Source organism: Apium graveolens, chromosome 4 (assembly GCF_009905375.1).
Source record: "Apium graveolens cultivar Ventura chromosome 4, ASM990537v1, whole genome shotgun sequence".
In the NCBI taxonomy this organism is placed as follows: Eukaryota; Viridiplantae; Streptophyta; class Magnoliopsida; order Apiales; family Apiaceae; genus Apium; species Apium graveolens.
This window is the reverse complement of record NC_133650.1, coordinates 194,615,052-194,630,545: the sequence shown is the minus strand read 5'-3', so window position 1 is coordinate 194,630,545 and position 15,494 is coordinate 194,615,052. Positions and strand designations below refer to the sequence as shown.

The 15,494-nt window shown below is 35.9% G+C and overlaps 2 protein-coding genes and 1 non-coding gene across 4 annotated transcripts; 2 read left to right on the top strand and 1 right to left on the bottom strand.

The window, feature by feature from the left end:
* The first annotated feature begins 2,290 nt into the window (after nt 1-2,290).
* On the top strand, nt 2,291-2,397 carry LOC141722977 (small nucleolar RNA R71). The gene has a single exon (XR_012575973.1). It is a non-coding gene; the product is annotated as a small nucleolar RNA R71 (small nucleolar RNA).
* A 3,688-nt stretch (nt 2,398-6,085) lies between these two features.
* On the top strand, nt 6,086-8,439 carry LOC141720520 (uncharacterized). Of its 2 annotated transcripts, none has more exons than XM_074522967.1 (4): nt 6,086-6,500; nt 7,094-7,204; nt 7,788-7,868; nt 7,985-8,439. In XM_074522967.1, the coding sequence occupies exons 1-4, from the start codon at nt 6,234-6,236 to the stop codon at nt 8,057-8,059; spliced, it is 534 nt and encodes a 177-aa protein (XP_074379068.1). In that variant the 5' UTR covers nt 6,086-6,233; the 3' UTR covers nt 8,060-8,439. The 2 variants fall into 2 exon arrangements, with proteins under 2 accessions (XP_074379068.1, XP_074379067.1); XM_074522966.1 differs by having other exon boundaries at nt 7,788-7,877; nt 7,985-8,147.
* A 2,196-nt stretch (nt 8,440-10,635) lies between these two features.
* On the bottom strand, nt 10,636-15,213 carry LOC141720519 (pentatricopeptide repeat-containing protein At1g80270, mitochondrial-like). Its single transcript, XM_074522964.1, has 3 exons — nt 15,060-15,213; nt 13,381-13,987; nt 10,636-12,035 (listed from the first exon to the last, which is right to left on the bottom strand). The coding sequence occupies exons 1-3, from the start codon at nt 15,092-15,094 to the stop codon at nt 10,794-10,796; spliced, it is 1,884 nt and encodes a 627-aa protein (XP_074379065.1). The 5' UTR covers nt 15,095-15,213; the 3' UTR covers nt 10,636-10,793.
* Nucleotides 15,214-15,494: the final 281 nt, after the last annotated feature.

The following is a 15,494-nucleotide window of genomic DNA, read 5'->3' as shown; positions in this document are numbered from 1 at the left end:
TAAGCATCTAGTCAATGAAAGGTAGAGGGAAGTGATCCTTCCTCGTGGCCTTGTTCAGCTTTCTGTAGTCCATACAAACTCTCCATCCCGTGACTGTTCGAGTAGGTATGAGCTCATTCTTCTCATTAGCAACAACCGTGATACCTCCTTTCTTCGGTACACACTGAACTAGACTCACCCAAGAACTGTCAGAAATGGGATAAATAATCCCTGCATCTAGCCACTTAAGAATTTCCTTTTTTACTACTTCCTTCATGATCAGATTATGACTTCTTTGCTGCTCAACCGTAGGCTTACTACCTTCCTCTAGCAGAATTTTATGCATACAATAAGAAGGGTTAATTCCCTTAATATCTGCTATGGTCCATCCAATTGCCAATTTGAACTCTCTTAGAATCCTCAAAAGCTTCTCCTCGTCGCTACATGAAAGGACATATGCAATAATAACAGGCAAAGTAGATGCATCACCTAAAAACACATACCTCAAATATTCAGGTAAAGGCTTAAGCTCAAGAGTATGAGCTTCCTCAATAGACGGCTTGAGGTATTTAAGAGTTTTGTTTAATTCCTCCATTCCAAGAGATTCAAAAGGCATCTCAATCTTCCTCTTCCAGAGATAAGCATTCAGATATTGCAATTGTTCTTCACCTTCGTCATCTTCACTGTCTAAATTCCCCAACAAGGCTTTCTCTAAGGCATAACCTTAGCAATTGATTAAGTTCTGCAGTAACCACAGAATCGACCAACTCCACTTTTAAGCACTCCTCATTTTTCGGAGGAAATTTCATAGCATTGAATATATTAAAAGTTACATCCTAATCTAGCACTCACATTCTCACCCTTCTGCACATCTATCAAGGTTCGGCCAGTCGTCAAGAAAGGTCTTCCCAAAATTATGGGAATCTTCTTATCCTCCTCGAAATCCAGAATTACAAAATCAGCAGGGAAGATGAGTTTATTAACCTTGAGCACGACATCCTCCACAATACCTTGCGGATATGTAATACAACGGTCGGCCAACTGTAAAGTCATATAACTCGGTTTTGGATCAGGCAAATTCAACTTCTTGAAGATTGACAAAGGCATCAGATTGATGGTAGCTCCCATGTCACATAAGCATATATCAAAAGACACTTTTCCAATAGTGCATGGAATAGTGAAGCTTCCTGGATCTTTAAGCTTCGGAGGCAACTTCTGTTGTAGCACAACACTGCATTCCTCCGTGAGAGAGATAGTATCTAAATCATCTAGCTTCACTTTCCGAGAGAGTATACCTTTCATAAACTTTGCGTAACTAGGCATCTACTCAAGAGTTTCAGCGAACAATATGTTGATATGAAGTTTCTTTAACACCTCCAGAAACTTCTCAAATTGCTTATCCAACTTTTTCTTTTGCAGCCGCTTAGGAAAAGGCGGTGGAGGATAGATCTGTTTCCCCTCTGTATTACCCTCAGGAGGAGTGTGCTCAACAGTAGTCTTTCTTGGTTCCATTTTTACTTCCTGTCGTTCTACTTATTCTTCAGACCCAGTTTCTTCAGTTAAAACTTGAGTTTGTTCGGGATTCGCAACCTTTCCGGACCTCAAAGTGATTGCCTTCACCTGCTCATTAGCTTCCCTCTTTTCTGGCACTTCAGTGTCACTAGGTAATGTACCAGGTTTACGATATATCAAGGTATTGGCAATCTATCCCATTTGATTTTCCAAGGTCTTGATAGAAACAACTTGACTCTTGCACATAAGCTTCAACTCCTCTAATTCAGAATTTTCATTAGCTTATTGCAGCTGAAGTTGCTGCCTTGGTGCATATTGCGGTTGCTGAAATCCAGGGGGGTTGTACTGCTTGGCTGGGTACTGCTGATAAGGATGATTGCGGTTGTTGGGATGATAAGTGGCGGGCACAGGTTGCTGCGATCGCTGAAAATTGCTCACGAACTGAGCTGATTCACTAGAAATAACACACTGATCAGTCTCATGGGCACCAACACAAAGCTCACATACACTAGTGATTTGATTAACTCCATAATTAGTCAAAGTGTCTACCTTCATCGTCAAAGCCTTAAGTTGGGCAGTAATAGCAGTTGTTGCATCCAACTCCAGAATTCCTGCTACTTTTCCCTGAGTCAGCCTCTGGAAAGGATTCTGATATTTATTAGCAGCCATCAGTTCAATCAATTCATAAGCTTCATTGTAGCTCTTGGCCCACAAGGCTCCTCCTGATACTGCATCGAGTATGGGTCTAGAAGTAGCACCCAGTCCATTGTCGAAATAGTTTATTATCATCCAATCAGGCATGCCATTGTGTGGGCACTTCCTTAGCATTTCCTTATATCGATCCCAAGCCTCACACAGAGATTCACCAGCTTGCTGAGTAAACTGAGTAAGAGCATTCCTGATTGCAGCAGTCTTCGCCATAGGGAAGAATTTAGTGAGAAACTTTTGAGCAAGATCCTCCCATGTGGTGATAGACCCTGGTGGTAGTGAATGTAACCAACACTTTACTTTATCCCTAAGAGAGAATGGGAAGAGTCGCAGCTTGATAGAATCTTCAGTCACACCATTGAACTTGAAAGTGTCACAGATCTCCATGAAATCCCTGATGTGCAGATTGGGATCTTCAGTAGGAGAACCCCCAAACTGAACTGAGTTCTGTATCATCTGAATCGTGCTTGACTTGATCTCAAAAGCATTAGCCGAACTGGCTGGTATGATGATGCTTGACTGAAATATCATTGATCTTAGGCTGAGAATAGTCCATCAAAGCCTTAGGAATTTCTGCTTGATCCCCCATCACTACTAAAACCGGTTCTTCTACTTTCTCTTCTAATTCTTCTTCTATGTTCTCTTCGTCCTCAAAAACTTCCCTTCGAACCACTACAACTTCTTCCTCGGCTTTATCCAGAGTTCTCTTACGAGACCGCGAATACGTATGCATATACGCTCGCTAGAGTACCTCAAATAAGACAAGGAAACAGATAAGTAACAATGTCCGAGTCAATGAACTTTAATGATCACTGATGACAAACACATAAACTAAAAATTAACAACGAGTCCCCGGCAGCGGCGCCAAAAACTTGTTAGTCGCTAAACACGCGCTAAAATTCACGCAAGTATATGCGTTCGCAAGTAGTATAAGATATAAATCAGATTCGTTCCCACAGAGACTGGTATAAGTTAACTTTGTAATTTATGCACTTATGCAACAATGATATGGCTATTATTCAATGCTAAGATGATTAACAGATTGAGATTGTTTTATAACTAAGATTTAAACTAACAATTATAACTAAGAGAATAAGAATGGTTGAATTAATATATATGACAAACATGGGATTCTAACTTTATTAAATACTTCATTTAATAGTCTTTTCATTCTTAACCTTAGCATGTAATGGTGATGACACTAATCAGATAACACGAAACTGATAGATGCCGACTTTCGTTGTACGAATACCATACTACCAGACATCCACAAAATAGATAGAAGCTGAATAGACACCAATTATACTGAGACCCTGTATGTCTATAGAATTTGACAACATAACGGTTTAACGCACAAGTTGTCTATCGTGATTATATAGGGCAAGTAAGATGGTTAAAATTACCTACGAATCATGCATAACAATAACACATGAACCTATGCTAGCATAGCAAGTTCTAAACCCTTAAATTCACTTTCACTTCATTAAGAATTAACAAGCCATCTTATAAGTTCGTGATGCTCATAAGACGAATAAGCACAAGCAATACTAGGTTATCATACAATAACCACACACTAAGGCATCGAAATAAATTAGCTAAAGAAATCCATAAGTAAATCTGCTAGAATTTAGCCCATAATCGGACTCATCATCAACGTGGGTTCCGATGAAAACCTAGTATAATAAACGTAGTTTTTATAAACGAATAATAAACAAAGTATAACACAAGAGTATAGGTTCAAGGATAAGAAAACTAGCATCCAACGTTACAACTTAAATAAAGAATCACAAGTTAAAACTAGGTCTTCTTCGCCTTGGTTGAATTGTGCCAAAACGGTCTTCTTTACTCCTTCTCCTTGCTCTCTGATGTTTCTCTCTTGAAAAACGAAATTAATTATATATATATAGCAACCCCATGCAGAGTAGAAGCCTTCTAGATCAAAAACCCATTAGAATCAGGATTTTTTGAATTCGACCTGGCACGGGCGCGCGCTTGACCAGCGCGGGCGCGCTGAGTCTCTGGACTTTAGGCGCGGCGGCGCGCTATTACAGCGCGGGCGCGTTGACTCCCTGGATCAACTTCTGATTTTTTCATTTTCTTGCTGAATTGAGTCAGCTTTCCAAGAGCTTTTATTCCAACACCACCTTAACACCAAATTAGCACCAAAATAATGTTAATTCACCTGATTACCTAGATAATGCCTGAAAATACAAAAATACTAGAAAACACATTAAAATACCAACAACTTGAGTACAATTACACCAATTCAAAGCTTTACGAAGCGTAATAAAGTGTCATAAATGCCACTCAACAACATACGTATGTATATATGTATGTATGTATGTATGTATGTATGTATGTATGTTTGCATGTATGCATCTATGTATCTATGCATATGTATGCATGTATTAATTTATATATATATATATAGATATTTATTATATGCATGTATGTATTAATGTATGAATGCACATAATATTTATACAACAATGAATATGTTTAATAAATGAATGATGAGGTGAAATAAATATTATATAAATATTAATGTAGGGGTATACTCGTCATATTAATTGAAGGGAACAACAAACTTGGGATTATTGTATCCTAAGGGAACTGGTTTTGAAGCTGTTGGATACACAGATACATATTTTTCTGGATGGAGGGTAAACAGAAAAAGTTACATTCGGTGTCAACTTCCACAGCGAAGCTAAATACATAGCTGCTGGAAGTTGTTGTGCTAAATAAGCCCCAGCTCCCTAAGAGGGACCTTCTAAGTGCTTTGGATTAGAAATCAACTGATGAACTATGACGTAGTGTTACAAAATATTCCAATCATGTGTGACAATACTAGCATAATATCCATTGCGGCTAATCCAGTCAATCATTTTAGAACTAAGTACATTGATGTAAAGTACCATGTTATTATGGAACATGCTGCAAATGGTATTATTGAGCTTATTTTTATTCCAACGGAAAAACAATTTGTTGATATTTTCACTAAACCTTTGGATGAAACAACTTTCACTACACATGTAGGTGAAATTGGTATGTTAAATTATTCATCCCAAAGGAAAGAACTCACCTAATGTGTTGTAGTATTAATTCTTGATAAATTAAAATTAATTTGATTTAGTTAAGAATTAATTAAAATATGATTTATAAATATTTCAGAACTTTCTGTATATTTTTTAAAAAATAAAATTTAACTTATAAATATTTCAGAACTTTCTGTATATTTTTTTAAAACGCGTGCACTCCTAACCGCTAGTTATGATCAGGTCATTTGCCTTGCATGTTTCTTTTAGGTACAAAATATATATTTTATTTAGAAAAAGAAAAAAAACAATATTTACAATTATATTGTGTTATAAAGAATTATAAACAGATCGGGCAAGTTAATAATTTAGAATTAATCGATGTATCGAGAATTATTCAGAAAAAAATCGAATGTATTTTAATATTTTAAATATATTTAATCAAAGTCCTTATTTTATTAGTAATTTATAAATTAATATATATTTATCATAGTATACAATTGATAGTTATTTAAATTTAATTGATTTTATATATTATATCAAATAATGCATTTTTAATATAGCGATAAAAAAATATATAGAAATTAATCTATTTTTAATATTCGGATCAATAACATACCTTACAAAAAATAATCAAAAATTAATTAATAAAATTGGGAATTTTTGGAATGATGCAAATACTTCCCGCAAGACATATACATGCACAGAGCCACAAACAAATAACGTATTTTGTTCACGATAGAAAATTTGGATGCGGGTCGTAAAGAAAAGGTCGCCAAGCTGTCCTGATAAGTAACAGCAAACATATTACACATTACACGCACAATATTAGTATATTTTTAGACACACAACGGCCAAGCTGTACTGATAACTAAAGTAAGCCCTCCAGATTTTTATTTTTCTCTTGATAAAACACACCACCACCAAAAGCAAAAGAACAAAATTAAAGAAATCAACAAGAAGAAAAGAAGATCCTGTAAGCTGCAGCTGCTAGGGTTTATGTGTGGGGAGAAAGAGATGATTCAGAGTCAGCAGCTACAAACACTGATGCAATCATCAGGTAGTCAAATGTCAAGCAATCCCAGTTTTAATGGGAGTAATAGCTTGACTCTTCAGGATGATGAAGATATGTCTAAGTCTGCTCTTTCCACTTTTAGAGCTAAAGAAGAAGAGATTGAAAAGAAGAAACTTGAAGTTAGAGAAAGGGTTCTTGCTCAGATGACTCGTATTGAAGAGGAGACTAAACGTCTTGCTATCATTCGTGAGGTATTACTTCTTTTTAGATTTAGTTGCTCCTTTTTTGTGTTTAATCTGTTTGTTTATGCTGTTCTTGTGTTTGTGTTTTTGTAGATCTGTGGGTGTTTTAAGTTCAGATTTGTTTGTGGGCTACTTTTGGTTTTTTGTTTTTATGTTTGAATTTTGACTTTTTGGGTGTTTTTTTTTATCTTTAATTGTTGATAGTTATGTTCAAGAAATTTAGACTCTTGTGGGAAAATTTATGTTTTTCTGTTTATTTTTGTTGTTTTTTTTTATTAAGTTCTTGATTTTCTAAGATCTATGTTATTTGCCAGTCTAGTGAAGTTAAGTTTCGATTTTGTGATGGTAAGGGATATGTCTTGAATTAAGCTCATGCAGAAAGTTTTGATCTAAGAGGAAAGGGGTAATAGAATGTGCTGGGAAATCAGTTAGAACAATTAAGATCTTTATGTATCTCCGGGCTTCACTCCTTGTGATATTATAATTTGAGGATTTGGAGGTGTTTAATTGTTTTGTGAGTTGAGAATTGAGTGATCTTTAGCTTGTTTTTTGTGTATTCGTATGTTTTTTTTGTTCATTATTGTAATTGGATGATTCAACAGGAACTTGAAGGACTGGCTGATCCTATGAAGAAGGAAGTTGGAGTTGTTCGTAAAAAAATTGATTTGGTCAACAAAGAACTTAAGCCATTGGGACAAGCCTGCCAGAAGAAGGTAAAATTTTATTTATCAGCTTGTGTGCCCTCTCTACAATATGATGTTACAATTCCTTTTACTTGAGTTTCAATTAGTAAATAGTTTTGTGATTAGGAGACATAAATGGACATGAAGGTGAAGTTTGAAACTTCAAATTGTCTTTATATATGTTATATGCTGACAAAGTACCATCTAGGTACTACCCATACTACATTACTTGCTAATGATATGGAAGATTATGATTTTCCTTGAATACTGTTCTTTAATTGTATCACTACCGGAGTGGGTCATATAGATTCAATTCATAGGCCATTATGAATCCTCAAATGTGGAAATAGTAAAGTATGATAGTCAGTGTTGTTGAATGCTGTTCTTTAATGGAAGATTATGATCTTCCTTGAATGCTGTTCTTTAATTGTATCACTACCGCAGTGGGTCACATAGATTCAATTCATAGGCCATTATCAATCCTCAAATGTGGATATAGTGAAGTATGGTAGTCCATGTTGTTGAGGTGTATCCCAGAGAGTTTGGTACTTCAGCTACTTGTAGTAATATAAGATTTAAATTTATACAAATTTGGAGATTTAATTTGTCACAGGAGAAAGAGTACAAAGATGCTCTTGAGGCTTATAATGAGAAGAACAAGGAGAAGGTACAATTGGTTGGCAGGTTGATGGAGGTAAGCAATGTAAGTTGACAGGATTACTCTTTCATCTCTTTCTAAATAAGTCTTTCTGTCCCCGAATATTTGCTTGTTATCATGATTCTGATCGTTTCTTGTTATCTTTGCAACAGTTGGTGAACGAGAGCGAGACTCTGAGGATAAAGAAGCTGGACGAGCTAAGCAAGAGCATAGAAAGTCAGCGCTGAATGATGCATCAGAAATGTATTGCTGATGACTAAGTAGGGCCGTGTGATGATTATGTGCTAGTTATATATGGCAGTTTGGGTTACTTGTCGGGTTTTTTCTATTTATTTTTTTATATATGGGTGATTTGGGTTTTGTTGTTTTTGATAAGCTATGCCACAGTTAACAAATATTCACAGTTCAAGTTCAGTGCAGGATGATTAACATCAGGTTTGTAATCTAAAAAGGTGGCTAGTTTAGTAATTACGTATCAGACAATTTTAGTTAGTCTGTCGTTGTAAAACTTTGGTAGATGTGCATACATCTCTCTTATTATCGGTCAGTCTAGTATGTGTACGTAACTGATGTATTTGTTGTTTTAATAAATTAGTTACTTTGTGAATGTGTTATCTTTGGAGCAACTCGCGAAATCTGTTCTTGAGCTTAAATTTCATTCTTGGTTTCCGTTCTTTCCTCATTCCCATTCAGTGCAATACTTTGTATCTTCTATGTTTTATTCCATCTTCCTTGATGATTTGGACGATTGCGCGTGTGTAGTGATCATATCTAATTCATTATCCTCTTACTGTGTTGTGTAGATCGAAGTTAAGGTCCTTGGCAAAATGTGAATCACCAAGTACGCCTATCTTGCTCATGGCAGTCTTGATAATGTGAATCACCAATAACATTGCATAGTTCGCATATATGAATTTTAAGTTGGAACAATTTATTAGAAACTCAATCACGTGAGTGTGCAATGTCATAGTTATGTGCAAATTATGCGAACTGCTTGCGCATAATCAGTCGAGATAAAATTAGTGTCACATTACTAGGCGAAATTGATTTGTATGTCAGAACAAACAAGTTAGGACATGCTTAGCGCACAGGTGGTTTTTAGGTATAGTTTTTTGGTTCACGAACAAAAGTTGAATTGAGCCCTCGAAAATCTAGAGCGTGAACTGCCACTGATCCATTTTATTTGTTTTCCGTCGTAGGTGATAGGCAGATTGATCAAGATCAGTACAGCAATGCATGCATAATGCAAACAGATGTAGTGAGTCCACCTACCACCAATTCTGATATACGATATGTGAACACGGAACGAAACGACACGAATAATTAGTGTTTGGATTCGAAAATTTGGTATAGGAACACGAAAAAACACGGATATAATTAGTTTCGGGTCTGGGTTTCCAATATAGGTACACGGCACGGAACGAAAGTACACGGAATAAATAAATAGTTATAATTTTTAAAAAATATAATTTATATATATATATTATAAGAATTTTACTTATTCTAAATAATATATATATAATTGTAATTTGTAAATACTAAAAGTCTAAAATATACTTTATTGGTCATCTCTCTCTTTTCTGAATCTCTCCTCTTCTCCGACTAAGGGTTTTAACTTTTGTCCCTTTACTTTTTATTTCCCTCCAATTTACTTGTTTCGTGCTTTTATATTCAGAACTTTGTTGTTGTTGTTCATTATTTAAGACTATTTAATTATTTATTACATTTTTTAATATTTATTTTTTTCGTATATAATCCGTGTACTTTAGTGTACCAAAACGGGTAAACACGAATATATTAGTGTCGGGTTAGTGTCACCCAATAGGTACACGAATTCAAATCCGTTTTGGTTCGGGTTTAAGGTTTGGTACACAAAAACACGAAAGTAGACGGAACGTTTGTATACGACACGGAACATTGCCACGTCTAGTAGCGACGACCCAAAACATGCAACAGAGTGTCACGAATACACTGGAGCCATATAAAAATATGGATCCTAGTCCAACTGTCCAAGCACTGAGCACAGCACATAGCCACATACTGCAAGAAATTGTGCTGCACCATTGAATCCAATATCAACAAATACAGATAAAAATTAGTAAATTCGGAAATGTGGGAGTTTGCAGATCAGTTACCTCATGCATAGACATTATAATTTCTAAATTTCCCATTGGTATATAAGGGTCACTTTAAAAGTTCGACAATTGTGATGGGGGAGCTGCTTGTGATACCCTTCAAATCATCAATGTTATTGTTTCTTTGCTTCTGTTTTTGGTTATAAAGATCTTGTCAGTTCATTGAATTTAATACAACCCTTACAAGACAATGATGCAGCTAAATTACCAATCTGTAGTCAAAACTAATGAATATCATTAGCTTGACCTACTACAGATAACAATTCCTGTTCCCATAATTGTACTCAAATTGGGTAATCAGTTTAAAGGTCTTTTAAGCTAATGTATTAAGCGTTTGTGCTGTATGTTAAAGATAGAATGCTAGAAGACTGTGTGAACCATCAGAGAAGGCGTAGTCTACTTCAGGATATCAAAACATCAATATTTGCTCTTATAAGCAAACCAAAACAAATGCGTGTTCTAGAGAGCTGCACACCTAGAAAGATGAGGGGTTACATACAGCAAATATGTAGTCACCATGTAGATTCCTCATCCCTCCATTAATGCATGTTTAGATTCTTTGTAAGTCACAACCTCGCAAGAAAACCTCGGATAGACTGGGAACTGATAAATTTGGGCATATTTTTATGGTAACCAAGGAACAACTGACAAGGGAAGGCAAGACTAGCTACAGAACAATTCATATTATTTAAAGCATCGGGACTTCTAAGAAAATACAGCACTTGGGTAAACATAAGTTCTTTAAACTAAAACATTTTCAGCAGTGGTCAAAAGTATCCAAGCAGGAAGATATAGATGCAAACTTCTACTTGTAAGCTAATGGTCTTCAATCCAACAATTCAGATGCGGGAGTTTTCTTGAATGGGTCTACCTGGACTAACATTGTAGCCAATTGCTGGTTTGGAAATATATTATCGGCTTTCATTCTTTGGTTCATCCCATAAGCTGGAGTCTTGCCATTTACATAGGTTTTAACTAGAACTTGAAATTGCCGGATCCTGGCTACATAACCAGCTTGTCGCATTCTGTGGAATATCTTTTCTGCATTGTGTACATCACCTTTCTCGGAATACTGCTCCATAATTGCAACGAATGAATTAAACAGCGGCTTCATCTGCTTTTGCTGAATAGCCTTGTGCAAAATTGTATCCGCTTTCCCTACCTCGCCAGCTTCCACATGAAGTCTGACAAGTGAATCCCAAATTAGTGGACCAATAATGTAACCACCCTCTGCCATCTGCTTCACCAAATCTCTTCCCTCGGTCAACATTTTATTGTCTGCATAGACTTTTAATAGAGTAGAATAAAACTTCGCAGAGGGCCTTGTCCACCTTTTTTTCGTCTGCTCAAAGACTTCCACTGCTTCTTTAATTTTCTTTAATCTTCCTAAAGCTTCAATAGCAGCTATACACTCATAAGTATTGGCATCAGATTGGCAAAGTTTCCAAATTCTGGCCGCTTCGTCAGCCTTCCCAAGCAATGAGTAAAGTACCAACAAATACCTGCATGCAGCACGATTATCACGTAAATCACCTCCTTCCATCTCTTTTGCAACAGCTTCAGCTTTATCTTTGAACCCTGCAGAGATGTAATGCTTTGCCATGATGTTACGAGTATGATTAATGGGCTCTATTCCCTCTTCCTTCATGGTCTCTACTATTTGATCCATTCCACTTATATCTCTGGACAGGCCTTTGGTGTCTATTAATAGATTATAAGTGAAGACCGTGGGTTTGACATTTTCACTCTCCATGTGGATCAATACATCGGCCATTTTCTTCTTGTCAGTCCTCTTATATAACAAGAGCAGTTGATTACAAGCGAAGGCTGTAAGGGGAAGCCCCAAGTCCTTCATTTTGTTGAATACTTCTTCCGACTTCTTTACATTTTGAGTGACAACACAGTTAGCCAAAAATGTCCGGTAGACAACCTCTCCTCTGTAAGCCTTTGGAATCTTCTCAATGTCTTGTTCTGCTTTTAGAAGACCCTGTACCTTGGCAGTCAAATCAAGGCGAGAAGCATAATCTCTTTCAGAAAATTCATATTGATCGGCTGCCCATTCTAACATCTGCAAAATGGTAAAACAGATGCTTTAATTATGTAGCCTTTACAGATTAACATTTTTAAGGATGCTTGTCACTTTACAAATAGATTTCTAAGGAAAATAGTTGGGTTAATATATATAGTTTGGTTTTAGCAAAAAACTTAAACCATTCTTCGCCTGTGTTGTGGCATTTAGTGCAGAGAAAACCCACCACAATTCCAACATCAGAACGCAATATATATATATATTTATATGTATATATATCATGTATGTATATATATAGCATGTATGTATATCAACTGGAAGAGATCATCGTTAGGCATTCAAAAGCACAGCCAGACCCTGACTATATGTGTGTGTGTGTTTTACATATAAACATGTCTACTTGTGTTGTTCGGGTAAAATATTTGTGCTGATTAAGGAGGAAGAACCCAATTTTGGATTTATTCGAATTTTGTATGTTGAATTGTGCAGTTGTAGGAGGAAATGCCTGGACAACTCAGACATGACATGGCATACCGAAAACACAAAAATAAGAATGGCTGGGGAGACCCAACACAAAATGCAAGCATTCGATTTCATTTGTATAAATTATATTACGAGTTACAATTACCAATGGGAAAATTTGTTAACTGCAAAGTTATTCACCAACTATTAGTAGTTGAAGAACGACCACGGGACGGGAAGAGAGACAAAATGGGTCACCACCATGGTGGTAAATAGATGGTTGGTGACTGACAGATATGGGCTTATGGGTAACTGAAGGCACTTGAGGAAGGTCGCGCAAGCACAGTCTTTTGTTCGCGCAAGCACAGTCTTTTGTAGTTTCCTTTTCTTTGCTAAATTTCTACCATTTACACTGCAAAATGTCCAAAATAATCCTAAAAATTGAAGCAAGTCATTTCTTTTTGGCCTAAGAGATGCAAATGAAATTGGTGAACATGGGGTAAGCAAAGTGCCAACTTTAAGGTCTTGTGACTAAAGTGAATTTGGATTTGAATTGGGGTATTTAAATTATATTATCTCTTTATTTCAAGCACAAACATTGTAACAACGAAATCGGTGCATGAATGATTGTGAAAAGGACACCAGGTTAAGACAGGGTTTGAAGTTCATATATTCCATTATCATGGTAAAAGTTGCATGTTGAAGATTTTCTGCCAACTAATAACAATGACTAACTACTGTGGATTAAATATTTATGAAATCAGATAATCAGAAACCAAGGGCAACCAATTTCACCATAGATAGCTGTCATGCCTGGAATATATTTACAGTTGTTAAACAAGATTTTAATCTTCTGAGAAACTAAATAGTGAGTATATAGACACAGATACAAGCATAATTTATATGAAAAATGTTGACAAACCTGCAAGGCCCTGCCGTACATCTTACGTTTCCGCAGATCTAAATTGATCTTCAATATATCTGATTTGTTCACCTCATTTCCGCCTTCAACCCACTTCTGTAGCACACTCTTAATAGACAAGCCTGGAGCCCTTATAACAGCATTTAACAACCGGTCAGAAGTCCTTTTTTGTTCATATTTTTTCTTACTTCTTTTGGCATCAATATCTGATAGTTCCAGTTCTTTTTTAAGTCCGGCCGCTTCATCATCACTGCCCCCATCAGAAAGCTCAGAATCAGATATCAATTCATCATTACTTTCACACGGTGCACTTCTCGCTTGAGTATCATCACCACTAGCTGGAGTTTCAAGCTCGGAAAACCCATCCCCCAAACCATCATCCTCATCTTCACCGCCCTTCATGCCAGCACGTGAAGACAAATGATGCTTCCCAATATAGAACTTAAATGATTCACATTGCTTATGATGATATCTCCTTGTACATACAAACCAATCAGAAATTACTTGTGCGTGTCCAGCTAATTCAGCATCACATTCTTGGTAACTGCTTGCTAGTTCCACTCTAGCACAACCAGTTCGAAAGCTTCCTAAGGTAATTCCTCGGTTCCTGATTAGGGAAAAACATGATATTGTTACACAAAGGAACAAAGCATAATCTAAGCTTATAACATACTTACATTTTTAATATCTCGTAGATGGTTGTATCTAATGGGAAACTTCTTATGCCAATGTAAATAAACAAAGAGGCTTAGACGCAAAAATTAGACAGGAAAAAGCTCAAAGCAGTAATACTCAGCTTCCAATAACCCAACTTATTTTGACAAGATAAGTCACAAACCAGGCAAAATAACCCCCCCCCCTTTTGTTTTAAAGATGTATCACTTTTAGTTTCACTTAATTTTGACGAAAATTAGAATAACATTATGTGTAACAGACGTAATTTTTTCGATGTAATAAAAGGACCTAAAGGAAAAAGAACTCGGGGGAACTAGAAAATATGAAAAGTTAACTATTGGCATTACTTCTGCTGAGTTCTGTTCTGCAAAAACAGTAAACATGGTGTGAGAGTATCTGTAAAATTAACTTGGGGGTCCTCCAGTTCATGGTTAATGAACCAAGTTAACGGGAATACAAACCTTAACCATGTGCTAAATTTTGGGTGAGCATTTGTTTGGTTGGAATATGAGCCTCATGACTCCCTTTCATCCATTGTTCATTCCTAACATACTCCTTGGAATTCCAAATCATTCCCATTCCCGATACTCATTTCCAATAACAACCCATACGGTACCTAAGCCAAAGCGCGGAATCAAAGTTTCATACCCCCCAAAAAAAAGAGTTTGCGTAGGGCCAAACCCGATATTCAAAAGGAATAAAAGATACATAATTAGTAGTAAACCCTTCTCAGATTCAAGCCAATCAAGCTCATTCTCACCCCAAAACAAACGATAACAAAATATTGAACTTAATTGTACAAACTCGAAAGCTATGATTTTAACACTAAAAAAAATAATAGGAACTACATAAAAATATTCACAGTAGCTAAGAAGATATATACCGTAGAAATTGAATACTAAATGATAACACTGACTTGAAAATATAATAAGAATATAGAGATCTAACATAATTTGAACCAACAATATATGTCTGTGCGCATTTTTATAAGAGGGGAACATTACTTGAGTGGATTGGAAGCCCGACGGAGAGCCCACATGATGGCTTTGCCGGAAATGAAAATCTGAGCTAGCGAGTGTTAATTGTAATTTCAACAAAAGCTTTAAACCATAGATAAACCCTAATTTCTTTTGTTGCCACTTGCGAGAGAGAGGGAGATAATATATTTATATTAATTACCTAAATTCTTTATTTAGACCAAAATTTTAAACCACGTGTATTAATGTTACATCCATTTTCTAAATCTTGCATAATATTAAAATATTTAATTATTTGATTTTTACTACCGCCATGTTTGTTTCATATGATTATAATTCCGAGATAATAATTCTGGTGATAACTAATTCTATCAAAATTAGTCCTATGAATTAAATAATTATATCCTATGTTTGTTCGGAAGAATTAAGTGTAGAATTGGACAATAATTTTTATTTTTTTTT

Coding starts and splice junctions, on each gene's coding strand:
- LOC141720519 (XM_074522964.1), bottom strand. CDS start 15,094: ATGTGGGCTCTCCGTCGGGCTTCCAATCCACTCAA. Junction 13,988..15,059: donor CGGGCTTCCAATCCACTCAA/GTAATGTTCCCC, acceptor TTCCCTAATCAG/GAACCGAGGAATTACCTTAG. Junction 12,036..13,380: donor TGTACGGCAGGGCCTTGCAG/GTTTGTCAACAT, acceptor ACCATTTTGCAG/ATGTTAGAATGGGCAGCCGA.
- LOC141720520 (XM_074522966.1), top strand. CDS start 6,234: ATGTGTGGGGAGAAAGAGATGATTCAGAGTCAGCAGCTACAAACACTG. Junction 7,205..7,787: donor GACAAGCCTGCCAGAAGAAG/GTAAAATTTTAT, acceptor AATTTGTCACAG/GAGAAAGAGTACAAAGATGC. Junction 7,878..7,984: donor GGTTGATGGAGGTAAGCAAT/GTAAGTTGACAG, acceptor TCTTTGCAACAG/TTGGTGAACGAGAGCGAGAC.